Genomic DNA, 27029 nt, shown 5'->3' on the forward strand with positions numbered 1-27029 from the left:
CTCACAGGAAGCAGCTAGGACAGGGGTCTGCAACCTTTTACACCCAAAGAGCCATTTGGACCGGGTTTCCACGCAAAAGAAATCACTGGGAGCCACAAATAGTTTTTGACATCTAAAATGAAGATAACACTGTATATATTGTTTTCTACCTTTGTGTGAACAACTAAGGTGTGCTGCTTATGAAATCCATGAAGTGCTACAGAGAAAATTAAATTATATTTATGTAATCAACACATTTTGAACTCTTAAAGAAATATAACAAAAGGAAAGACACCAACCTGAACTACAATGATCCATGTAGCAAACAAAAACTGTTGTCAGCCGCCACCCTTATATCGCCTTTGGGCTTTTGGAGCCTTGACCTGACTTTTAAAAAGTAATTGGAAAAAAGCTCTATGCTGCTGAAAAATGAAAAATAGATATTTGCAAAATTCTGCCTAAATATGTATTTTACCTGGTAAAGCGTGCGGCAGGGGCGTGGTTTGCAGCGCCGCTGCAGGGGAGGTGGACGCACCTGAGCGACACCCGCAATCACGCCTCGCCGCCTTAAAGTCTGTGCTCTCTCTGCTGTTGTGTTGTTGGTGGTGTATGTCGGGCTGTGAGCTGAAAAGCTACAGCCGGCTGTATGCGTACAGCAACCGTGTGTGAAAAGTGCTCAATAAAGAGATTCTCAAAAGCATGCTCATGGAAACATCGTCGGGTCTGCCGTGATTTGTTTACAATGGGACTTCTGCTCCTGAACCTCTGCGCACAGAGTCCGCAAATCGGGGCTATACGAAGTCAGTTTATGCAGGACAGTAAGCTGTCATCTGTCAGGCGTGAACGGTGTTTGTCTTTAACATAGTTCACGGTGGAGAACAGCTGCTGACATAATGTGGATCCGAAGATCCATAATTGGCCTACCTGGGGTTGAAAGTCTCGATAAAATGCGGCGTTTGGTGGTATACCGGCTTCCGCGAGTGTGGCGCTTATTTTGAGCGATGAAAAAATAATAGAATATAATTTTATTTTTATATTTCAATATCACAATAATCTTCCAATTTAGAACTACGAGTTAAAAAGAACTAACATAAATAAAATACACTTCAGCTAAATACTTCTAATTTATTTGTCCAATCCAGGCGGAGCCGCAGTATAAGGACTAAAGAGCCGCATGCGGCTCCGGAGCCGCAGGTTGCCGACCCCTGAGCTAGGACAACAAGGATTGTTTGTTTTTTTTGTTTTGTTTTTAAAAAATTCCTAATAGGCATTTGCAAAAAAAAAGTACTTGATTGAATCATGAAGAAAGAGATCATGGCATAATTTCAATAAACAATGAAAGGTCCAAAAATGATTGCCACCTTTTTCAAATCTCCACTTTCTCGGTTGCCAGGGTAACTATGAAGACCACACAACATACATGTTACAGGCTGGAAACATGCTTCCCGTTGAAAGACTCAAAGCCATGCTGACTGTGTTATAAACACAGGCTAATTTGGGCCCGTGTACACAAACATATGGATCGTTTTGCCATAAATCGAGGTTAATAATATTGAATAGGTGAATAAAAATCCACCTCACTTATAGTTAGTTAGTGAAGGATTATTTATGCAGGACATCCCACTGAGATGAAGACCTCTTTTGCAAAAGAGATCTGAGAACAAATTACACAAAACCTCTACAGTAATATCATCCGCTAAAGACAACCATTTCACACACACACACACACACACACACACACACACACACACACACACACACACACACACACACACACACACACACACACACACACACACAAAATGTATGAGAAATATGAGCTAGTAAAGCTTTATAGCCACCCAGAGAAATGAGTGTCTTCACAGCTTCAAGCTGTGTTGCAGCTCATTCCAGCATTAAGGTGCTTAATACTGGAAACCAGTCTTCACCAGTTCAGACTTTGTGTGAGGACTTTTCCTCTCTCCTGGGAGAAGTTAAATCAACACCTTTCTGAATCACATTCAACAGAAAACAAACACTGAAACTGTCATTGTGGGCTTTATTACACTGTGTTAGCTGGTATTTAATCTATTTTAGGTGTATTGATTGCTCGGTGTTGGAAACACTTTCTAAGGGAAACAAATACTTGCTTATTTTCTAAAGACCAAGAGAGGAGATATCGGTGAGTCATTAGCTAATAATTAGATCATAATGATCCGCTACTTATTTTAATTATCAGCTACTGTTTTCACGCCGCCTCAGATAATAAAGCATCTTGCTCAGTAGATACTCAGTAAATGATTGTTACTTTGGGATTACTTTGCCATACCTGATGTTTGTGTGTCCACTCATGTAACATTCTCACATCATAACAATGAAAGGTGAAAGGTGAAAGAAAACTGCGTAGATAAGCTATAGTAAAAAAGCATAAACACTAAACAGACATTATTCATGTTAAAGAGTTCAACATTCAAGTTCCCAAAATGCGACACAGCATGAGAAAGAAAGTTTAAAAGAAACTGACTAAAAGATCCACGCTGCACCCGCAGGAGCTGCTCATCCATTGAAACCCATCCCACGAAGCTCCCAGTGCAGAGTTTTTGTGCTGCTGTTAATGTCAGAGGAGGTTTTGGGGACCCAAAACCAGCGACCCCGCTCTGTGACATTACGTGGTCTGTTGAGGTGCTTATCTAAACTCTTCCACTTTGCAATAAAACCTCTTAAAGTTAATAGCTGACCATCTAGGAGGGAAGAAGATTTCACCTACTCATTTGTTGCACTGGTGGCGTCCAACACTACCACGCTCGATTATGTTAAGCCTTTTAATATGATCCATTCTTTCCCAGACTTAAGTAAGAGGTGAGGCCCAATACTTCTGTCCAACAGCGTGAATCAGCAGCTGGAGATCTGTTGAAACTGATCATTTTTTAAAAGCATAATGATATCACACAGCTATATTGAGTTCTTGCACTGATTCTGACATAATATTAGTATTTTAGTATTTTCTGAAAATTTCTTCTATTTCGATTTAGCCCATATTCCTTAAAGGTGCTCGCGCTCTTGTTCTCTTCTCTGTTCTCCAGTGATTAACAAACATTTGCAAGTTTCACTAAGTCTACTTTTACAGTATAATCAGAAGTCAGTGATTTATGCATGAAATGTGGCCTCAAATGCATATACTGTGAGTTCTTTTAATCGCGCGGAACAATGATCAAAGTAGCAACGCCGCAACTCAACAAAAGGGTGGCAACGAGCCAAAAATACATACTAACGAGGAGGGTTTCTCAAGGATGAGCAATTGGAAGTTAATAAACGTGTTGAGACAGTCATGTGTGCATAGCATACGAAAAACACAAGAAAGGGGAAGAATTTGAGTTAATTGCATTTCGGCATTTGCGTTCATGAATCGACAGTGGGGTCTTTGAGTGCATCTTTCATCTTAGACTGAGAAACGAGATTCACAGTTGTGAGTTTGTGTTTGGATCTCTGCTTTTTTTTTTTTTTTTAACCAGGTGGTTATTTAAAAAAAAAGCTGTGAATTTGCTTCTGATTCAACATCCCACATAAACGCAGCATTTGCAGTGAAAACACACTTGTCTGTATTAAGATTACATCTTTTCAGCCGTAGCCAGAAGCATGTAATCAACAGTGAGCCTTGTTTCAGAGCATTACTTGAAGACTTGCATTTTCTTTTGTTTGTTTGTTTCAGCTCTCGAGTGGTTCTAGGATCAGGATGATACCATAGGCACATCCTCCTCCTGTTACTGCAGCACGACCACCGATAAGGGACCTCGAGGAGAGAAACCTCACTTCACGATAGCCTCTTTTTGCTCTCCAGCACCGGCTCCTCCGGGAATAATCCTGCAGCACTTACAGAGTAGCAGGAGAAGTGACAGCATTGCTCCCCCACCACCCAAGTCTGACAACCATGATCCGGGAAGGCCCTCTGCTACGGCTCAGATCGGGGATCAACTCACTGCTCGATGGCTAGGGCTGAACGTACAAAGAGCTGGGGGCCTTTCTGCTGAGGTAAGTCTCCGACTCCCTCTGCAGCACAGGTTCTATAATTCAAGTATGAGCCATTTTTGCTCCGCGCTCGTTTTGTCGAGTCAAGTGGCAGTCATGTCTGATTATAACTGAGTGGAACCGGTTTATGTAAATGCGGCTTTCTCACAACATTACTCAAAGACTACTTGCATCTGTATGGAAGCAGTCAGATAATTTAAAAAGCGTGCATGTTATTTTGGGCAGAGGCGCACTTTTACTTTCTAAACACATAATCTGTAGTAGTTTTGTAGTAGCACTTTCCACAGTTTTCTGCTTCCACCAGTAACACGGTTCATTTCTGGGAGCGCTGGATTCGATATTGAAACATTTATTAGGATACCTGGGCTCTCACCTTTGTAATAAATTATTCATTAACCCTTAATGGTCTCCGGTTGTCTCCTGACATTGCTCAGTGGGGATTTTTTTGTTCTTGTCGCTTAGAAGAGGCACGTTTGGATGAAAAAAACATTTCTCTCCTTTGTCTGTGTTCTGTATGAGACTATAATGAGAATAGACATCCCGCTAACAATGCTGGTTTAAATCAGCTCTGTGGTTTTGCTGCAGCAGGACGGTCGTGTCTTTAAGCATTTGTCTCCACCGACTAACACAGTCTTGTTTTTCTCCATTGCAGTATCCCTCACTGCATAGTAGCACATGGATTTCAAGACTTCAAATGAAGAGGTTGGTAGAATTTAATCAATGTAACAATTGAGCAAGATTATAGAAAGCGGCAAGGCATTTTCAGGCACTTGGAAACAGTGTTAAAGCATGCAAGGTATCTGAGAGCCTGTGGCTACAACAGCAGCGGGGCACATACAGTGCAGTTTGTGCATGCGCAGTCTCACTGGGCCCCCTTTATCCCCTTTTAATCTGTCAACTGTAAACTCCCCCCACAAAAAAAACAAGTAAAGCTACACAACAAAACACACCACTTAATGTCTTTTAGCTTTCACTTTATGAGCTCACCTTATCTGACATCCTGAGCAACAAGGGAAGGTGGTATTGATGGATCTGCAGCTGATTTACTCTCTGATAGCGTTTCTCAAGCAGAGACCATAGCCGCTTCATTTATCACCCAGCTATCATAAATTAGCAAGGCTAGCCATGTAACATGCCGGCACAAAGGCACACCGAAACACTCTGTGCTTTTCATCATGCTAACTTCTGCTTACTTGCATCCTCTCTCCTTCCCTGACCTGGAAAATGCACGGAGAGTGGAGGCTACTGGATGAGTAAGAGTGAGGAAACACAGGTGTACCCTGTGCTGAAGTCTTTTATATGCTGGAATGATGTATACATGCTGCAAGTTTTTTCTTGCAGCGCCTATGACAGAACAAAGTTGCAGTTGTGATGCAACACAATACACTCATGGGAGGGTGATTAATCTTGACAGTTCAGAAAATACAGGCTGATTACTTGCTAAATGTGTTGGCGTCACAGAGTCGCAGCTTTTTTCACTCGCTTAATGGATGAATGAGGAGATGTAAAATATACAGATCATCAGAGCCGCAGCTTTTTATTTATTTATTTTTTAAATTTGCAATCTGACGCTGCTGTATGGTGCATCATTGTGCAGATGGTGCTGCAAGTAAATAAATAGCTCGGAAATCATAACAAAAAAACCCACCCCAACAACACTGACTTAGAAGATTAAAAGGAATGTTCAATGATAACTAAATCATTAACAGTGATTCTGCCATTACAGAGCAGCCATGTTGATCAAAGTGTGCATCGAAACAAATAAAGACCTCTTTTTTATGCTACAGGCCTGTAAGAGAAGAGGTTCTTTGGGCGCTCGTACCAGCTGGGTTGACAGTTTTGCAGCACATCACAAGTAACTGATGCTGCTAAAGACTGACCCGAGGAACCGAGGATTTCTCTTTGGGCAGCTTCCTCGCATCTCTGCCTTGCATCGCATCTCACAGCTGGGAGGAGCTGTGATGCGAGGCACGCGATGTTGACAAGCTGGTTTTCTGTTTTTGCTCCTCGACCGTCTTTTCTCAAAATGCAACAAAGTTCACTGCAGGTCCTTTTGATAGGAAAGATCAGAAAAATGTATTTTCCTTTTTAAAAAATTTCATCTTGTTTGGCGTTCGCTGTGATGGCCCTTGATTAAAATAAGATTTCCTCGTAGTTTGCCACATGCACGCCAGCAGACTACAGCTGATAATGGTGGGGTGTTTCGGGGGTGGTGTGAATCACAGTGAATTATAAAATAGGATAAAGGATGAGGTTCATTATGTACAATACAAGCACTGCAGCGGGTCAAATAATGCTCAGTCACCTGAGATGCTGTCTGACCCGGCTAATATACAAACACTACTACCCTCATTTCGCTTGGCTAATGACTTTCACACAGACACGCATTACCTCAAATAATGTGAATTAATGGCTCCCTCATTTCATTTCTCACGCTGCAGCTGCAGGCGAGGGCTCGGCTCTTCACGTTCCTCATTAAGGGTGAAAGATAATATGCTCCGCAAACTGACTTTGATTCAAGTTTGACCCGCAATTTTTGAGAGATACTCTCGCTCTCTCTCTGTCTGAGAACAGCAGCCGTGCAACCAGCCTGTCTTGTTAACTGATGAGTGGCGTATCCTGGGCGACAAGGATGCTGACACTGGTGGCTTTCTTCTATTAGCAGTCTTGTCAGGTGAAGGTGCTCCTTTTATGTAGACCTTTTTAAGTCAAGGACAGGACAGGCATCACAATTAGCTGGGGATGAGGAAGGATACGCAGAATGCAAATGTATGCAGATTAGCGTGTTTTAAACGGTTCACTGGAAACACACACGCCGCTCTCACGCTCGCTCGTGGAAAGCAGGGAGATTCAAATGCAGAGGCCGATTTGATTTGAGCCACTGAATTTCACAGCTTCTTAATTTGTCACCATTTGATATAATAATACAATGTGATGATATAATTTGGGTTTCTGTGTCTCAGTGTGGAGGTATAAAGCACACAGAGGGTACAAAAGTGTTATTTGGATTCGCAGAATGCGGCTTATAAGCCATATATCAATTGTTTTCTTGTGTATTTTGTTATCCAAAATGGTTGTTTATTGCTCAGAGCTGCTATTGTGGTTATTTGTTCCGACATTAGCCTTAACAAGAAGAGTAATTTAAAAAAGAGAAGAAGAAAATAATAGACACCAAAACCCTGTTTCCTAATTTCCATGTTCATTCTGCAGCGAGTATTCTCAATGACATTTCATTTCATGGCCAGTTAATTTAGTCATGGAGGGATGATGAATGATTTTATCTCTCTGACTGTTCACAGACAAAGACTGGGATTTATTTGATGCAAGAAGGTAATGAGGAGCCGTTTAATATTCGACTACACTTGGCCAAAGATATTCTGACCATTCAAGAGCAAGATGTCATCTGTGTGTCAGGAGAACCTTTCTATTCGAGCGTAAGTAACCCAGACATAATTACAGACGCTGAAATCAGTAACGTATACAGCAGCGCAGGGTAATGAAGGTTACAACACGAAAACGCTGAGAACACAGCTCAGTGTCTGTGTTAATGGAAAGCCTACACGAGTGAATCTATTCCTCATAAATCAAGTGTAGTCATTAAATAGTAATTCACCTACTGAGTTTAACATTTAGCTCTCACTTGTCATCACCCCTGACAACTTTTCCTTCACATTAATTATTGCGCGGGTTTCTTCTGCAAAAAAAAAATATTCAGCTGAGACCCGAGTCCGTGACCTTTCCCAAAATGGAATTATTCATTCAATAACATTTTCCTGGATAAAAATCTTCAAATGACAAATGGAGGTTTGTGTCCTGTGAAACATCATTAATAATCAGCGAAAAGGGCAAAGGCACCGGTATGCAAATACAACTGTAACGTATCAGTCCAAGTGTTGGTGACCGAGTTCAGTTGAATATTTGGATTGAATTTTACATTTCATTTAAGAAATTGCTGAATACGCTGCATGCATGCACCTTGAGCAACAGAGTGTTTTGATTGTGGCGGATCATATTCGATGCCATACAAGCCTGACTGTCATTGAAAAATGTATCAGAGCCCACCCGAGACAATTTTTAGCTTCAAAAGATGTTGCAAAACATAAAATACACTCACTGGTGACGTTAGTAGGTACACCTTCACCTACATCAGCACTTCTTTAAATTTTCATGGCATCGATTGAACAAGGTGCTGGAAACATTGCCTCAGAGATCATCTTTTGGATCGTGTTGACACGGCAGCGTCACACAGTTGCTGTGGGTTTGTTGGCTGCACATCCACGATGTGACTCTCCTGTTCAGCACAACCCAGAGGTGCTCTGTTGAGACTGTGGGGGCCATTTGACTACAGTGAACTTATTGTCTGTCAGTCTGAGATGACTTGAGCTTTGTAACATGCTGCGTTATCCTGCTGGAAGCAGCCACTAGAAGATGGGTACACTGTGGTCATAAAGGGATGGATGTGGTCTTCTGTGTGGCAGTGTTCAGGTAGACTGTGGTGTTTAAAAACCCAGAAAATATCCCCCCACACTATTACACCACCACTAGCAGTCTGAAATGTTTACACAGGTCAGGATGGATCCACGCTTTCATGACGTTTATGCCATATTCTGTCCCTGCCATCTGAATGTTGCAGCGGAAATTGAGACTTATTAGACCAGGCAACGTTTTCCAATCTCCTGCCTGCTAAGAACATGAACTGTATCCTCAGTTTCCTGCTCGTAGCTGACAGGAGTATCACCTGGTGTTGTCTTACGCTGCTGTAGTCCACGTCTTTCAATGTTCTTGATTGTAACTAGCTGATATATGCCTTTCCATCTGCTGGAAGCAGTCTGTCCATTCTCCTCAGACCTGGCATTTTCACCCAGCTCTCACTGGATATTTTTTCTTTTTTCCAACCATTCTGTAAACCCTAGAGATGGCTGTGTGGGAAAATCCCAGTAGATCAGCAGTTTCTGAAACATGTTTCTGAGCACAAACAACCACACTACATCAAAACTACTTCAAAATCACAAAAATCACCTTTTTCCCTGCATTCTGATGCTCATTTTGAACTTCAGCAGCTTGTCTTGACCATTTCTGCATCCTTAAAGACACTGAGTTGCTGCCATGTGATTGGCTGGCTAGATATTTGCATTAATGAAGAGTTGAACCGGTGTACCTACTAAAGTGGCCAGTAAGGCACTGTAAAAGAAAATCCATAATCTACACCTGAGAGAAGAAAACACACAATAAAGCAAAAAGTACCAGAAGAAGGCAAATATTTGTAAAATGCTCAAACTTATGCTGAAATCAATAAACTACATTCCTGTTTTGTATTAAATAATGTTGTAATCATTAAAACTGCTAAAGAAAAGCTTCAGGAGTTAGATAGCTTTAATGACTGGTTGGTTATCTTTGTCCATGTGGACTTAAACATGATAACGATTCCACATTTCCACAGCCTGAAATCATGTGCTGCAGTCTAAACTCTTCTTTCTAACTGCAGGAGAGGACTGTAACGATCAGGAGGCAGACGATTGGAGGGTTCGGTCTGAGCATCAAGGTAATTTAGATCCCAGCAGATTAGGGCCGCTCCTCCCAAGCTCCTAGAATTAAGTCTGAACAAGTGGTATTGATTATTTCCTTGTCAATGTGCAACAACTGTGTCAGCCAAGGATGTTGATCTCAAGAGTCTTGTTCTCCATTTGCGATACCTTCGTAATCCAATTCTTTTTGATTTCTCTCTCTAGGGTGGAGCAGAGCACAAAATCCCTGTTGTGATATCAAAAATATCAAAGGAGCAGAAAGGTATAATGTCAGGGTTTTTTTTCCCCACTTCCTGTCGTTTTTCCCCTCCTCTTGTTTGTTTCCGTTAAAGCGACTGTTCTCTTTCCAGCTGAACTGTCTGGGCTGCTTTTCATCGGAGACGGCATCCTTCAGGTAACACGCCGCATTAATGCGCGTTTACACAGCTCATCCCACACCGCGAGGTAACACGTTTCCTCGTTCTTTAATAATTCATGCGCCACATGTCCATAAAACTGTGTGGCATAATTATGCATCCCTATAGGCTAATAAAGGTCTTTAATTTGTTGCATCTCTTACAGCCAAAATAAATAAATAAATCGATTAAAGAAAATCTCCCACATGGCAACAGTTTTCGCCGCAGATGTCATAACAATTATTATGCTGGCCCCATTAATCATTTTGAAGATAAAGCTACAGTGATATGATGCCAGCAGTATCATTTAGGCTAACCGTGTTATTGTTGTTTCCAGATAAATGGAATAAATGTCAGGAGCTATCGCCACGAGGAAGTGGTAAGCTGTCAGCTCATATCTCATAGTTTCTCACCACTGCAACAACTCTTTCAACAGCTTATCTTGTCTCACTTCATGATTTGTATCTTTCTGACATGTAAAGCCAATTTTTTTCCTCTTTCATTCCTGCCTAAATTCATCTGTAAGCAATATGTGTGAGTAAGGAGCATAAAACTTGCACTCTGTAAATCCCTTATCTTGGATTTCCATTCTTAGCGAGGCTTTGGCACACCATGTTTCATCACAGCAAGCAATCAGCGAGAAAAACCTCACAGTTTACAGCTCCTGTAAAGAAGACCCAAAAAAATATATTCCCAAGGTTTGTTTGTTTTTTTGCCTTCCAGGTCCAGGTTTTAAGAAATGCTGGTGAAGAAGTGACTCTCACGGTCTCTTTCTTAAAGAAGACTCCAGCCTTTTTGAAACTGCCCCTTTGTGAGGACTGTACATGTGAGAACCCTCTCATTCACCCCGGTATTAGGTCTAAGTACATAATCACTATTACCGCTGTGGAAAATAATTGGCCAAGAGTATTTATAGCTGGTGGGGGTTTTTTTTTTCCTGTCTAGAATTGGTCGCCCTGGAAACAATAAATTTGAGTCGACTTGAGAGAAATAAAGAAAAATACGCCCAGCTCCTGCTCCATTTATTTTGGACTTCCTGTCTTGTTAAGCACTGAGTAAAGATGCTGCTTTGAGGAGTAAACCCATCTCAAGCTTCACAAAAGATGCTAAAGACTAAACTGAAGTAATTAACAAAATGGCGGGATTGATTGCTCTCGTATGTCAGAGCTTTATTGTGAGACAGGAAAGCGTTTCATGAAATCCTTTCATTTGCGTATATAGGGCAGGTTGACTGGCCATCCAGCCAGTCAACGGAATACAAATTGGCAGAGAGCTGGAGCCGACTTGAGCAGCAGAACAAAGTAACACGCTTTAGATGATGGCTGTGATTCATTGCTGCTAGAAACCTTGAAATAGACGGGGGTGTAGCTGTGGGTTTATTGTTGTTTTCTTGTGTGCTGCAGGCATCCCCAGTGACCAGAGTAGTGGGACCTCCTCTCCTCTGTGTGATAGTGGCCTGCACTTGAACTACCATCCTAACAACACGGTACTTTTTCATTAGCCTTTCTTTTGATTGGCTGATTCAGTAGCTGTCCTTTTGTAACTACACAGCATCAGCGTTCCCGATGCCAGAAAGTTGTTTCCATGCAACTGTCACTGCTTGCTGATAGCTGGGATGTTCTATCTTTATCTTTTGAGGACGGCAAATCACTTTTAATCTGCAGCTTGTGCTGTTTGTGCATGCGCAACAACCGTATAGTTGCAGTAGGACTCGGGCTCTTTGACATGTGAATAGCTTCAAGTGCTGGAGGTGGGAAAGGGCCATCTCTTCTAACTTCGGTTTCGCACTTCTGCAGGACACCCTGTCCTGCTCGTCCTGGCCCACGTCCCCAGGGCTTCGCTGGGAGAAGAGATGGGTGGACCTGCGCCTTATTCCTCTGCTACACTCACGCTTGTCACAGTATATCCCCGGCTCTGACGTTTCCAGGTGAGCTCTGGGACTTCGTGCTGAAGTGTCAGTTTCTTTCTTCTTAAGATGTTAGTGCAGAGATCTCTTACATTTTAAATGCTTGGGGATTTTCAAACAGAGCACACTGCAATGCTCCATCTATAAATAGACTGTGTAGAGTATCCCATTAAACACAGGGAGTTTTCACTCCCCACGATCAGTATTTGGCTGGGTTAACACTTTAACTTATGCCTCACTGGTGCCTTGTGGTTTGGTTGGGTTAGTGAGTAAAGCCAGATTTATGTTCCTCTGCTTGTGTCAGTTTGGGCAACTCTTTGGATATGCAGAGAAAAGGATTATGGTAACTGAACCAAAGAGCCAATAGTTCGTTGCCTGACGCCTGTCTGGAGCAGAAAAGGGACATGATAGTGAAGTTTACCACGAAGCGAAAGAAACTATTTTATATATACAGTAGTACATATACTGTATTTGTAGTTCCAGTTCACAACAGCTGTCTGATGGTGCTTTACAGTGTAAAGTAAAACCCTACAATATTAGAACGAACTCCCACAATCATACAGTCCCCTGTAGGAAACACCCGGTGGCAGCTGTGACTCAGGAGGTAGAAGGTGAAACAGATCATCTACCAGTCGGAAGGTTGGTGGATCGATTCCCTGGCTGCTGTTAAAATACACCTTAAAGTACTCTTGTGGAAGATACTGAACCCCAGATTGTGTGCACCCAAAGCTTGTATTAAGTGCTCAGTTAGAGTAGAAAGGCTCTATATATGTAAGTTCAATAAGGAAGATCTATAATCACTCATCTGCCTGCTTTCCTGGGCTGCCAGTCTGTTCATTACATCACTGCCACTTTCCCACACTATCAAACTCAATGCTGACATCATCTTCTTTGAGCCAATCAGCCTCTACTCTGTGTGGTTTAAATGTGTTCTCCGTCATTCTTCCTTTCTGGCTCTCATTTGTGAAACCAACCTCCCCATCTCCACCTCACCCGAGTCACTCAGACCTCCATCCAACCTTCATCTTCATCTTCATTTTCACCACCACCAGTGTCTAGACATTGGGAGGTGCACTCCTAAATCCCGTCACCAATGGGATCTCGTTCCAAGTCTTATCACAGAATAGATTCATTAATTTCTCTTTCGCAATAAATATCTTTAAATCGTCCAAACGATCTCTCCTTATTGAACTGCCAGAGGACTTAACATGTGTTTCTAGAAAGATTTGTATAACACACAGAGACTATCAATCCTCTACCATTAGATGGCATTTTATAAGTGTGAGCAGCTTCACTGTCTGCATCTCTTTATAGTTACTCCTGCAGGTTCCCTTAAAAAAAAAAAAAAACTGTGTGAACACAAACCAGAAACAGAACATGTTATACGACGCCATGCAGCTGCCAATAAATACATTTAAACCTGTAATCTGGGCAGATCACATATGTAACTGTTCTGGTTTTATCTCAATAACTGCATATTGCTGGATATGTTTTTGCATTTATTTTTCATATTGCAGGCACGGCTTTTGGTTTATATTCAAAAAAGAAGTGAACATCAGCTATTCCTTTGGAGCTATAACCTGATTCACATTTAGTCTCTTCCATTTTAATATTTTGAGGTGTTTCATCACCTGAACAGCCTCTTCCAAAAGTAGTGCAGTATTCAAAAAAATTAAAAGAGAGAAAGAAATATAAATTCCCCCCAAACTGTTGTCATATTATGCATGTGGATCGCCTAAACAAGCAAAGTAACTAATTAGTGAGCTTGCACTTAGCTTACGTTGCTAAATTAATTAATCTTGGAAAATTGGACGCTCAGTTTTTCAGGATTCAAGTTATTAAACAGCAGCATTTTTCACCACAGTCAGTTTTGCTTAGTTTGTTATCACAGGAATCCCAGAGGAAGAGTTTCCAGTGCTGGGATGTAATGAACTGTCTCTAATCCCGTTTTAAAATAAAAACAGAAACTAAATATCAATGTGTAAAATATTTGAAATCCTCCCCTGATCTTTGGCTTGTGTTTTTTTACTCTTTCAGGAAAAATGCTTTCCAGGTCATAGCAGTGGATGGTGTTTGCAGTGGAGTTATACAGTTTCCCACAGCAGAAGAATGCTTGGACTGGCTTCAGGCAATCGCAAGCAACATTTCCAGCCTCACCAAGCACAATGTGAGTAAGAAGCAATAACAGTTGTTAGCTCTCGTGGTCCCACATGTAAACCAGCAGGAAATTGGTTTGGGTGTTCATGCAACACGCTTGCAGTTTGTGGATTATCTAACAGTTCCTTTCTGAATGTCACAACATTAAGGGCCGTAGACACGTACTAATGGGCCTTCTCACTACGAATAAAGTTAAATTTTATTCCTGAGTGCTCGAAGTCACAATAACAGCAGCCTCACTGTACTACACTTATTCCTTCCAGCTACCAGTATGCACTCATATTATCTATAATTCATCCAAAAATATTGCATTAAAATGAAACCACAAGGCAGCAAGAAACTGAGAAATGACTGCGTTGTATTCTTTCTCTTATTGTGAATACAATTTTCCAAGCTCTACTTCAGCTTTGTGGAAAACCTGTTTATGTGTTTTCAGATGAGTGGTCATGCTCAGCAGGGGTCTGAAATACCAATACTGCTTAACAAGCTCCATTGCTGCACATCATGGCTCATATATTAAAAATTGATACATTTAACATTTTATATTTAGGTGTATTTTCATTCTTTTCCATGTAGAAACTTCTGGTATTTTTTAGGAATTACTATCTAGGTAGATAAAAACATGGCACTGACTGAGCAGCAGTTAAAATCAGGGATTTGTAATTATCATGTGTCCCTTGGCATGGCGGCATGTGTGTGCGTGTGTGTGTGTGTGTGTGTGTGTGTGTGAGAGAGAGCGAGAGAGAGTCTTGGGGGGATAATGGAGCCCTGATTAATTGGAGTGGACGAAGTGAGGGACATACTAAACATAACACTGATGACTCACTGCCAGCAGTTTTAACAGTTGAGAATGTATTCCTGTTCTGGCCTGAGTACTTAGTGAAGTGTGTGAGTGAGCTGGTAACATACAGTAGATGGATGTGGATTGTGAAGATATCTGCTGAGAGAAAAGACGTCGTACTGAATGACATTAAAAAAAAAGATTGTTTATTTTGACTTTACTCATCAGAAAGTGATCTTACGGTTATTTTTGCAGCTTGTCACTTGTCTTTCCCCTTGGTGATGATTTCTTGTGGTCATCAGTCACATGCTGATGTGACTGAGGAATTCACATCAGCATGTGAATTGCATGTGAATGTGAATGCAGAGAATGTCCAGATGCAGTGTAATATTCCATGTGAGATGGGGTTTTTAAATTTTCAAAATCTGCACTGATTTGTTCATAAAGCATCACCGACTTCAGCGGTACTGCTGGTGTTGGCCTTGTGTCCTTGAGCGAGATACTAAGCCCCAGATTGCCCTCGATGTTTCCGCCGGTGTGTGAGCTGGTGTGATAGCTTAAGTGCCTGGAAAAAAAAGCGCTGTATGACTGTGTGTGGATGGCTAAATGTGGCTCGCAGTGTAAAAATGCTTTAAGTGGTCAGCAAGACTAGAAAGTGTTACACAAATACATGTCCATTCACCACTCACCATGGTCACAAACTGTATTGTTGTTTACACTGCATCATTTACAACCTTTCACTATCGTAGGAGTGAGCAGATTGAGGAAAATACAGTGAAATATTGCGCACAAATAAATTTAAACTCCACATTAAAAACTATGTGATCATCAATGTGATTACAGTTCATGATGAGAGGATGATGATAAAAGGCTGAGAGTGCAAGCTGTCCAGTTGTTAACACAAATGTCACAAGATGAAGATGGGCTTTAAAAAAAAGTCAGAGGTTCCCTGTCTTAAAATTGCACTCTGTTTTCTTGGGATTTACAAATCTGTTATACTAACTGAAAGATATAGCCTCGAGGTCTGAATGATAAAGCTAGTGGAAGCTGCATTCTTTCTAATGGCCAGCAGGAGGCGACTCATCTGATTAGCAAAAGGAGAAGGTTGCAGTAAGGCTACAAGAAAAGTAGCCCACTACTCACTGGATTTGTTACCTCAGTAAACATTTTTCAGATGATTTATGGTCTCAGTTGCTAATTTCAAAGCGTATTCAAGATAGCGTCTTTTTTTCTTTTTAAATAAAATGTTCCCATTTTTTATAATATCAACAACAAAGTAGGGCGTGCGTATTGTCTTGGCCTTTAGAGCTTTCTGTGAGACAGACTCGTTGAAGATATGCATTTGTCTCTTTTCTCGAACCTAATCAGGTAATTTTGTTGCCTAAACCTAAACTGTAAACATGCTTATGAAGGTGTGGAAATGTCTGTTTGCTGTTTGCTGGTACCCAAGAACACTTTCTTCTAGTCCCCTATTCAGAAGGAGTCACTGCAGTGGGTAGCTCTGCATATTTTCAGTTGAATTAAGTACAATTTTAATTATTATGGTGCCAAATTTACAGCAAGATGTTTTATATTGTAAGGTAAAGACCCTCCAATGATACAGAGAAAACCCCAACAGTAAACACCCCCCTTTGAGCAAGCAGTGTGATAGTGAAAGCACTATTTGATGCCCTTCCTGACGCAACCCCAAAGGAATTTGTGTCTCCTCACAGCATCAAACCATGGTTGGCACATGTGTAAATCACTATGTTGTTGAGTTACTACATTAAAAATATAAATAAAAATGATCCAAATCAAAAAAATTGTCTTATGGGAAAAATCATGGCTAACTTCTCCTGCTAGTGCTTCAAAACTGTTGAACATAAAGCTTTAGGTGACATCATTGTGACTCCTTCCATGCATGTTTGGGAATCACAAATCTGTCCAAAATCTAAATCCAGATGCAGATGTTGAGATATTTTAGTCTGGAGCAAATCACCAGACCAACATGTCTGCACAGTGTAACTAACCGCACATACTGTAAGTATTAGAGAGTATTACATAACTATTTAATTTGAGTCTTCCAGCTACATTGTGAGTCCAGATACACTTTACCCAGTCAGGGTCTGGCATATTTTAGAATTTGCATAATAATTGTATTTATATTACATGCTAATGTGCTTTGTGGTTTCATCCTGTTGTTATTCCACCACTATAAAACTGATTACGCTCCAGAGACAAATAAAGGATTTATTGATTGGTTGATTGTGCTGCACATCAGCCACAAATTGTCCTACAGAGATTTTAAAAACGCCATAAAACCACCAAACTTATTTGTGGCTTTGCATCGTGAGCTCAAAGTAAATGTTAATAGAGTGATAGACTTAAGAACCAGAGAAAATCATGGAAATGAGACAGAGATATATTAAAATTAAGGCTCTAATGGAGGCCGGGGGTCATCCTTCGCTCGCTTACATTTCAGCTGATCTGTTTGTACTCAAACACTGAAGCATTCATCACGAAAAAAAGTGCCTCCAGTTCTCTGGGCGATGATGGAGGAGGAAATCCACTCAGCACTACACAAATCCCCAAAAAGGCTCCGTGATGTTCAGGTCTGGTGACTGGAGAGGCCATCCCGGTGTTCATGAAACCACTCTTGAATTTATTTAGCAGCGCACTTTAAGGCATCATTTGAAGGAGTGTGGAAACATTATGAAGGGAAGTTTTTTTACTCCATTGCTTCTAACAACTCCCACTAGTCAGCTGCACAGCGAAGCAACAGATATCGTAGGCTGAACTCGTCCTGCCGCCTCCCTTCCAAATGTAATTGTGAATCAAATCAGAAGTAAGAATGAGCTTGAATCGTGACTCATTCGTCATGACTCATTTCTTTCTTGTTTACTGCTCCCCACACCAGGTTATGTCTTTGTGCCTTGACCTTGTGGTTTCTTTAGCACAGCTGTGCTTCAGGTTTTCCAGCTCGTTCCAGTATTTTCTGCTGAGACTTGGGCTCACAGGTGCTGATTCGATTCTGAGGCAATTTTCAAAGCTGTAGCTCAGTGGCATTGAGCAGCTCCACTGTTAAGTGTCTGTCCACCTCTGTCAGAGAGCTGTTCACCTTTCATTATGCAGTTGTTTGGTTTACAGTGTGCTGTCATGAATTTTGAGACCAATTTCCTTAAATTGGAAGGCAATTTAGTTGTTTTTATAACAGCCTAAGACTGAATTGCTCTGTTATTTAGTTGCTAGAAACACCCGAATAAAGCACAAGCACCCAGTGGTGGAAAGCACCAAAGTATATTTATACAAGTACTGTATTTAAATATAAAGTTATTTATGTTTTCTCTGATGATTTTCATTTAAACTAAATAATATTTATTCATTTAAAGGTTTTAATTGCAGCTGTTAACTTTAAGATTTCAAATAAGTAAATTAGAAGATTTCAACAAGGAAGAAAAAAAGGTGTTTTTAACACTTCCGCTGAACAGTGTTGCTTCTTTTATGGATTTATTAAAAACCCCTTATATTTATCACATGACCTGTTGGAGAGTCTGGTACCCAGTGGATAGTATTCTTCTTCTACTATGAAGTGCAATCCTGTGTAATGCGTAATCCAGTAAATTCATCAGAACTTTTATTTTTAGATTTACTGGCTAAATTTGTGCAGTTATACTATATAACTATATGAATACAGGGTGTTTTTGCTGCTGGGCTCATTAGCCTTTGGTGCAGTTCATTTGTGCAGATGTGACCACAACACTTGCACTCATTTGTGGACCAAGCAATCACCAAAAGACCCTTTGGAGGAGGTGGTCTTAGTGCGGTTACAAGCAAACTCCAAAGTGGTTTATTTCAGGTGAGAATGTGATCTAAGCCTGATCCAACCCAACTACCAGGTGTACGCTATCCTGTTGCCAGGTATGCTTTCCAACCCATACCTGGCAACATGTGGAAGCGTATCATAGCTGTGCAGAGCACATAAACTGTACCAACTACCAGTAAAATGAACCAAGGGCTTGCTTGATATTCGCTAGTCCAGAACACAGCACCTTCTTCCTGTACTTACTTTTGCTGCTCCCGCCTGAGACAGATCTGCCCAATAACAGGACTTGAGCGTTCTCATGTGGTGTGTAGTGACACATTTTGATTCACTTTTGAGAGTTTTCTCTGTGTGAAAAGAAACCAACCCACAAGAAAAACCTGCAACTTTACAAACTGATCAGCTGATTTAAATTACAGGTGTGAAAATGCCCTCAAAGAAAGGGTCCAAGTACTCCTTTCACCACTGCCAGCTCCTGTTGTGACATAGGGTGTTTTTAGCCTCTTTAAACATTGCTTTGTTTTCCCCCTTGGTGTGGTTCATTTGTACAGATCTGGGCACAGTAATCATACTCGGGTAAAGACCAGAAAAACTGTACTGAGTCTGTTTGAAGGAGGTGTTCTCAGTTCTCAGAGTGCAAGCTCCAGAGCAGTTTGTTTGTTTTGCCTCAGGTGCCTGAAATATCACACAGATAAATAAAAACTCATTAGGAGTAAATTATCCATGTTTTCCACTAATCCAGAATATAGTTCCTTCTTCTTGTGTTTACTTTTGTGGCTCCTGCCTCAGACACATCCGGCCAGTAAGCAGACTGGTTATTCGTGACGCATGTTGGTTCACTTGGAGTTCACTTGGAGTTTTCTTTGTGCGAAAAGAAACCAAACAACGAGAAAAATCTGCAAGTTCACAAGCTCATCAACTCATTGGGAGCAGAATGAACAAACTATAGGTGTGAAAACGCCACCTCCAGGGCGCCCACAAACTTCAGTCAAACTTCTCCTGTTTGTATTTTTAGATACGGTGAAATGTGCACAAGCTCCTGCAAAACTTGAAAAACCAAACCCTTCAGAATTTCCTAATTTGTGTTAGAACAGGATAGACCTGCCATCTGAACAAACCCACCGTCACTGCTCACATATATTCAAACCCGGCTCACATCCTGACAGTTCATCTTCTGGAAAAAAAAATAAATAAAAAATCTTGTTTTCTCTCTGGACCCAAACTTCAGCTACATCTCACAGTAAGCTGCTGCGACATTTTTCTCCTTCTATAGGAGGACGGCATGAGGACCGGACAGCTTAATTTGCTGTTCAGCTCCTAAGGAAGAGTTATTTTGATAGTAAAGTGTGGATTAGGTGCAAGTGATACCTGTGATCTGAGGAGAATGTTTTAATTTAAAGGCTGACTGCTCACTCTGTAGTCCCCCTGCTTTTATTACCACAGAGAGAATGGATTTTAAAAAAAGGATTTCTTTTAGGAACAGCCTCGGGTCCTTGTGGAAATGACTCTATCTCATTTTGAAATTTGCATGCTTTGACTAAATGAAGTAGCTCAAACTGTTTTCCTTCAGTGCCGTGGTTAATATGTTAGCACGGAAACTGTAATTCATGTTTATTTATTCTTGGAAGCTTTGTCACTGATTGGGAGGCCTCGTGGGGTCCTGCAAATATGTCAACCTTGTCAGCTGTGTCTGATTGTTAGCAGGAGATATTTTAATGACTTATTGACATTCTCATTAAATTTCACAGGTGAAGAAGATTAACCGGAATTTTTCAGTTAACCAGCAGGTAAGATGTTTTTCCTCATGCAGCGGTTGCGTCTTAAGATCTTCATTTTGCGTTGTCTGGCATTCATTTCATCCTTATCCTGAAAATCAGAAGTAAATATAACCAGTCAAGAAAAATAAATAAATTAAAAAGAAGCCATCTATTGCAGCACAAGAAGAGCGTTTGCATCATTTTTGTCCGTCCACTGAGACATGATCAGAAAACTGTTTAAGTGCTTTCAGCCAGTTAACTCGCAGAGCGTCATCTTTCATTTAAAACACCACAGCGAGGATCTTCTCTGTTACTTTTTCAATCTGGTTTTCTGACCCACAAAGAGACATGAATCCACTTGACAATTCATTCAAGAAATTAAACAACGTGAGACGTGTTTGTCCCAAATCTTTCACTTGCTTGCAAATTCTTAAAAAAAACATAAAAAACTAAAAACCTGCAAAAAGAAAAGCAAACAAACAATTTTCTCTTGGCGCAATCAACCTGTGGCTTCCTGAAGAGTGATGCTATGATATGTTTAATATCTGAACTGATGTCTTGCAGCACTGCTGATAGAGGCTTTGCTTTCTTTTTCTTCATTTCCCCGTGCGTCTAGCTGCTTGTCCTTGTTGCGAGTGCTAAATTACAAAGCGTTTGCTGGGGTAGGCAAAAGAATGAAGTACACACATCAGCCACAACATTAAAACAGACAAAGTAACATCACATGAATGTCAGGACCCAGAGTTTCCCAGCAGAGCGCTGCACCGTAGCAAAAAGACCAACATCACCTGCCGGTGGTTTTAATCTCGTGGCTGATGGCCGTGTGTCATGAAGAATCAGTGTCAGTTTTCTCTGTAACTTTCCTCACCCACACACATCACATGTAATTGTTTTGGTCAGACTACAATATAAAGGACTGAAAAGGTGTACTTGTGTAATTGGACACATAAACAGATCCGTAAGGTGTGAAAAATTAAACTTTCAGGTAAATTTTTTGACTCACATTAATAAACTTTAAACTAATTCATCAGAGAAGAAAAAAATGCACTAATACAATCAAATACTATAGCTTTACAGGTGATATGAAGCTATGGTCAAATATATTTCAGTTCAGTTCAATTCAATAGTTTATTGTCCCACAAGGCAAATTAGGTTAACAACAGGGGCCACGACAACTAACACCTGCAGCAGGTCGCTACAAAAGCTCAATGATGGCCCCTTATTAAATATAACCCCTAAAGTCTTGTGTCTGCTTAAAGCAATGGGACAAAATGCTATAAACTATTTATTAAATGCTGTTTTTAAAAGCTTAATAGGTAACTAAACCTGTCATACTGCAGTATTAAACACCTGTAGGCCTTGTAGACCTTTGTGGGCAAATCTAATAAACTGTTGCTTTCTAATATTGTGTTTTTATATGTGGACTTTGCGACCTTAATTTATCAGGTTTTAAATCTGTTGGAAAAACAAAAAAAGAAAGACTTCTGATTTCCAATCCTACAAGAAAAGTTTGTAATTTTAGTAAATTCACTTATTCGCTATCCTTTCTGAGACTCTGATTTCACTCTCTGTGCTAAACGTGAAGCTACCACCCTCAGCATTGAGACAGGAAATTGGGAAAAGGATCGTCTTTCCAAAAATAACAAAATCCTACAACATCTCTAAATCTTAATGATTAATACCTTGTAGCTTATGTGTTTAATCTTTCCAAAAAAACACAGTGTAAAACAACAAGCCAGCGTCTTTCGCGAGAATTACGTGTCACACATATAACACTGGTCGGCACCAGGCAGAGTGTGGACCCAAATGCAGGATTTAAAAGCAGAATTTTACTCAAAACAGCTTTATTGCTGTTTTGAGTTAAATTCACTAACATGCAAAAACTAAGATAGAGCTGGAGTCAAAAATGCGAGAGACTCAGAATCTAAGAGGAAACAGGTAAAAGGAAACATGCAGCTCGAGAGGATGACATGACAAAGAACTGAGGACTTAAATACACACATGAGGGAACAAGGCAGAGTGGAAAGACCTGATAAATCATTTCTTAAAACCAAAACAAATCATGAACTCAGAAAGAGCTCAAAACCCTGAGTCCAAAATGCAGGGACCCTGAAAACCAGTCACCAGTTTGTTCACTGATCTTGGCCAATTTGGTAATTCTGAAGTGGGTTATTTATAATAACTGATAATTTGGTACTTTATTTTTGGATGTTTATTAAAATAATAACATGTTCTATTTGCTTTTAAGAAATTATACAGTTAGCCTTGTGAGACGTTGGCAACTCTAGGTTCAGGGTGTACTCCTTCATCGAGTCCTACGTGTGTTTGTATAAACGACTAAAATTAAAAGTAGCATACAGTACTTTGCTCAAAAATAAAACATATAGCATAAAACATATAATAGTTTTAAAATAGTAAAAGTGTGGGGTTAGCCAGTTTTAATCGCATTTTGACTATAACCCAGCAACAGATAAACAAAGCCAGCAAATAAATTTATGTTAGCAAAACAAATTAATTTAAAGGCAGGGGCTGTTTCAGGTTTTCCAGTTAGCAGGGGGGCCCACAGGAAATCAGAGTATTTAAACTGAGTCAGTGTAGAAAACAGCCCCCCCGACATCTCTGTGACATATTAAACATTTATTATTATGTGAAAAGTGGACCTGCACAAAGGTTTAAATATAATTTTGTGTTGGGAAATTGTTTTGTAAAGTGAAAAAACTTCAGTTACTTCAGTAAAAGCTACAATCCTACTTAAGTAGCTTAATAGTGCACAGGTCGCATATTCAAAACATATTTAAAGTAGCTAAAGTAAATGTTTTAATTAGGCGGAAGGACTGAGTCATATACGCAATATTTACTGAATATTGAATTACTGACATGTAAATCTTCATATTGCTGCAGTTGATGACTGATTTTAATCACTTATATTGTTGTTGATCTGTTATAATACATTTAACAGCAAAATAAAAAGTAATTAAAGCTTCCAAAATAAAAGCAGTATAACGTGGAAATCAAACCTCGTTAAAGTACTTAGAGCTAATATGCTCCGTTCTAATGACGTTGGAAATCACAAGATTAACAGTACTCTAATCTGGTGCTTTAGTGGGAAGAATACACCAAGTAATATTTCAGGGGGGGTGGTGCCACCCCATGGTGGGGTTCTGGGAACACCCTTGAACATAGACATACTTTTTTTTAGAAGTTTTTTAAAAGGTTTTTTTTTTTTTTTAACACTGCTATTTTCCATTTCATCTAATTTTTTGTGAAAGCCACAGGAAACCAAAGGGAGATGGGAGAAAGAGCTGATGTAGCTGTGGAGCCACACGTTTGAGACACCTGAGCTCAACTAAAAATAGATTTTAATTTAAATCTTTTGTTATTAAAGGATCATAAAACCCATATTCAACTTTAATATTAGATCAGTATTTCTCTAAAAGACTACAGTACACAGCTTTTATGACTACTGCACAAGCTAAAGCCTCCAATTGAGCCATTTGTACTCGGTCAAATATAGCAGCACCGAATAACCACTAAACTAAACTGACTAAAGTCTGTTTTTAGAGCTTTTCAACAACTATTTAGTAGATTTTACATAGTGGCATAAAATAAAATGCCTTTTTATTGTTGTATTTACCCTCTGATAGATTATCTACATGGGCTGGGTTGACGAGAAGGAGCAGGACTCCGTTCAGGACCGAATGTATTCACCAAAGTTCCTCGCTTTGAGGGGTTCCTCCCTCTTCAAGTTTTCAGCACCTCCTGTAAGTTTTCCTGCCAGCGTCCGCATTTGAATGGATCTCATTCAGCTCCATCGGGAGATTTTCATTTGATGCTAATATATTGTTTAGGGAGAAAATGCTTAGGCAAAAAGGAAGCAGCTCACTCATAATCATTTGTGCTGCATTGATCTTTCACTTGATTGATGGCGATCATTAAATCTGTTTACATTCTGCCAGCCACTTAGGTGATTATGACAAGAGGGATAAGCTGTCGATGGTCCGGGAGATGAGAAAAGATTGATAGATAACTGAAATTGCCTTCTCAATGTGAATGTGCTGATATAAATGGAAAATGCTAATGTGAATAGATGGTGGGATGTAGGAGCCTGCCTATTCAGCAGTGAGGACCAGATTCTTTATTGTTGAAGTTACCTGTGACAAATATTTCCATTCACGTAGCAAGGAGACAGCTGAATCCGACAACCATTCATCAATAACTGTGGACACAAATGGCTATTGTACAGTCATGTTTTAGAAATCTGTGGATGGGCACGGCAAGCCTCGAGGGCTTTGGATTTCAAACATTTCTACGAAAGTATAAAGAGTATAGGTTGGTGGCTTCTTTTTTGTAGACTTTTCAAAACCAAAAATGTAAACGTTAAAGTGTAAAAGATTGATAAATGAGTTTATCTGTTGAGTTATTACCTACAGTGTAACCTCGGATTTGTTCTAAAATACATAACATTAACCAACTGTTTTATATCAGTGGGTAAAAGATTACAGTAAAACAATTCTTGCTCAGTACAACAGACTATATAAGCTTTTTAGAGCCAGCATGATGTTACCTATTAGTATTACTGCTTCTGTAGGAATCTATAGGGTAAGTAGGAGCCAGGTGCTGCTAAACAATTAACTGATCATCAGCAATGCCAGTCTTCCCAGGAGTGGATGTTCCTGCAAATTTACTACATGATAAGACCGTGCAATGCTCAGAGAAACTGCAAAAAAATGTTCATGACAGTACAATTAGAAAAACACTGAATAAGTATGAAAGGGGGAAGCCTCTGTTCTCTAAAAGAACATGGCAGCTTTAGGTGTGCAAAGTTGCATTTGAACAAACTCCAAGACTTCTGGGACAATGTCCAAAGTGGAGACGTTACCCACAATGTGCAACATCACACCATATCAGCACAAACACCTCATATTGACTGTGAAGCACGGCGGTGGAGGGGTGATGATTTGGGTACCCTGCAGTCACTGAGTCATCATGAACGTCAGTGTGACTCTAGAAGCTAAAGTTTGTCCTGTTACACTGGATCATGTAACAGGACAGGGATCCCAATCACATCAGCAAATCTAATACAGGATGGCTGAAAAATGGCCAAGTCAATATCCATGTGTCTTTCTGTTGTAAACTTTCTATGGGGATTGGCTCTCTTTTGGAGATAGCCTCAAGTGGTCATTAGAGGAACTGCAGTTTTTGGATTCATATAGTTATATTAGTTATATAGTAAATATAGTTGCTCTTTATTCGATTTTATATTTCAAGAATGAAAGGCAAACTTATCTTTATGTTGTCCTGACATTGATTTTTTTGCAAATAACTGCAATATTATTTAAAAGTATTTCTACCAAAGCAAATACATTCCTCAAATAAAATATGAAAATTGGATGTGACATTTTCAGGTGACAACATGGGACTGGACGAGAGCAGAGAAAAGCTTTACTGTGTACGAGATAATGTGCAAGATTTTAAAGGTACGTCGGTCCTTCTTTTAATCTGCTTCCCTGAACATTTACAGAAGCATCTCTCACACTGGATACACCGAGAATACTAAGTAGCAAACTGAATCTGAGGAATGCCCTTATATAACTCACTTATTAATTTGCATGTGTTCTTTTCCAGTCCCACAGAGACACTCAAGGTTCACATTTCATTGTTCATTCTCTCCAGGTTCGAGGTCACTTTGAATTTCATAGTGGGAATTTATCTTGAGTTCATTATCTAGAAACTCATTATGGCAAACTTAATTCATATAGATTCACATATTCAATCAGATATACAGTAGGCTGACCTTAGCCTGCCTGTACAATTTAGGTTATATAAAGCTATGCAAAGACCCACTGGAGGAAAACATTGTCTGCTAAAATGCTTTAGTAATTCGCTTCAGGAGACTGGCTTGCTGTACTTATTTTAGGACAGTGACCTTCTGGACAAGAGGAAGCACTGCTTCAGTGTTCAGACAGAGAGCGGGGAGGACATGTTCTTCAGCGTGGAGCTGGAGTGTGAGCTGCTGATCTGGGAGAAAGCTTTCCAGATGGCCACTTTCCTGGAGGTGGAGAGGATACAGGTCTGCGTCTGAACAGCGGGAAACGTGCCGGGAATTGTGACAATTTAAATCTTGCATGCGGTTCCTTCTCAGTTGTTTTAGTCCAGAGATTGATAATGCCCGTATGACTTCTAGCAGAAGAGCAAAGATGCTCTTGTGTCCTTATGTAACTCCTGTGGGTGACATCTTCTTTTCTTGTTCTGCAGTGTAAAACGTACGCCTGTATTATGGAAAGCCACCTTATGGGACTCACTATTGACTTCGGCATGGGCTTTGTGTGCTTTGATGCTGCTTCAAAGGTGAGTGAAGGACAGTATTTTGTCATCAATACAAAAATGGGACACTTACAATAGGAGATTTCAGACATTATTATTTTACCCAGTTTGATGAACCTAATCACGACGCCTCAGCTTCCCCTTTTCCTTTTTATGGTGCTGCTAAGTTATTCTGCACTGTGTGCATTTTGAGTTTGAGCACATTCGTTTTGACAGCTGGTTCCCCCAAGCTCAAACCTCTCACTCCTGCCTGCAGTTCATTTTGGCCTTTCACCAGGTCTTAGAGCAGACTACTCAACTGGTGCACATTATGTGGATGAGCAGGACACAAGCACTGCCATATTGTTCTGTAAGATTTTGGCTCTAATTCCTGCAATATGAAGCTACAGTGTCCCCCAGGG

At 40.2% G+C, this 27029-nt stretch overlaps 1 protein-coding gene across 2 annotated transcripts in view; it reads left to right on the forward strand.

Moving 5' to 3' along the window:
- Positions 1-27029, forward strand: part of sntg1 (syntrophin, gamma 1) — a 40885-nt gene that overhangs the window by 8786 nt on the left and 5070 nt on the right. Inside the window, exons 2-17 of one of the 2 annotated variants that reach the window (XM_039601900.1) lie at positions 3668-3987; positions 4637-4686; positions 7284-7418; positions 9470-9526; positions 9714-9771; positions 9860-9903; positions 10242-10283; positions 10628-10754; positions 11308-11390; positions 11701-11831; positions 13848-13977; positions 20296-20334; positions 23949-24065; positions 25710-25781; positions 26222-26374; positions 26560-26652. In XM_039601900.1, the coding sequence (XP_039457834.1) occupies positions 4660-4686; positions 7284-7418; positions 9470-9526; positions 9714-9771; positions 9860-9903; positions 10242-10283; positions 10628-10754; positions 11308-11390; positions 11701-11831; positions 13848-13977; positions 20296-20334; positions 23949-24065; positions 25710-25781; positions 26222-26374; positions 26560-26652 (1308 nt within the window). In that variant the 5' untranslated portion in view covers positions 3668-3987; positions 4637-4659. The remainder of the gene's footprint in view (positions 1-3667; positions 3988-4636; positions 4687-7283; positions 7419-9469; positions 9527-9713; positions 9772-9859; positions 9904-10241; positions 10284-10627; positions 10755-11307; positions 11391-11700; positions 11832-13847; positions 13978-20295; positions 20335-23948; positions 24066-25709; positions 25782-26221; positions 26375-26559; positions 26653-27029) is intronic. The other variant, XM_039601901.1, reaches the window with a different exon arrangement.

This window comes from Oreochromis aureus, linkage group 18, assembly GCF_013358895.1.
Source record: "Oreochromis aureus strain Israel breed Guangdong linkage group 18, ZZ_aureus, whole genome shotgun sequence".
Taxonomy (NCBI): Eukaryota; Metazoa; Chordata; class Actinopteri; order Cichliformes; family Cichlidae; genus Oreochromis; species Oreochromis aureus.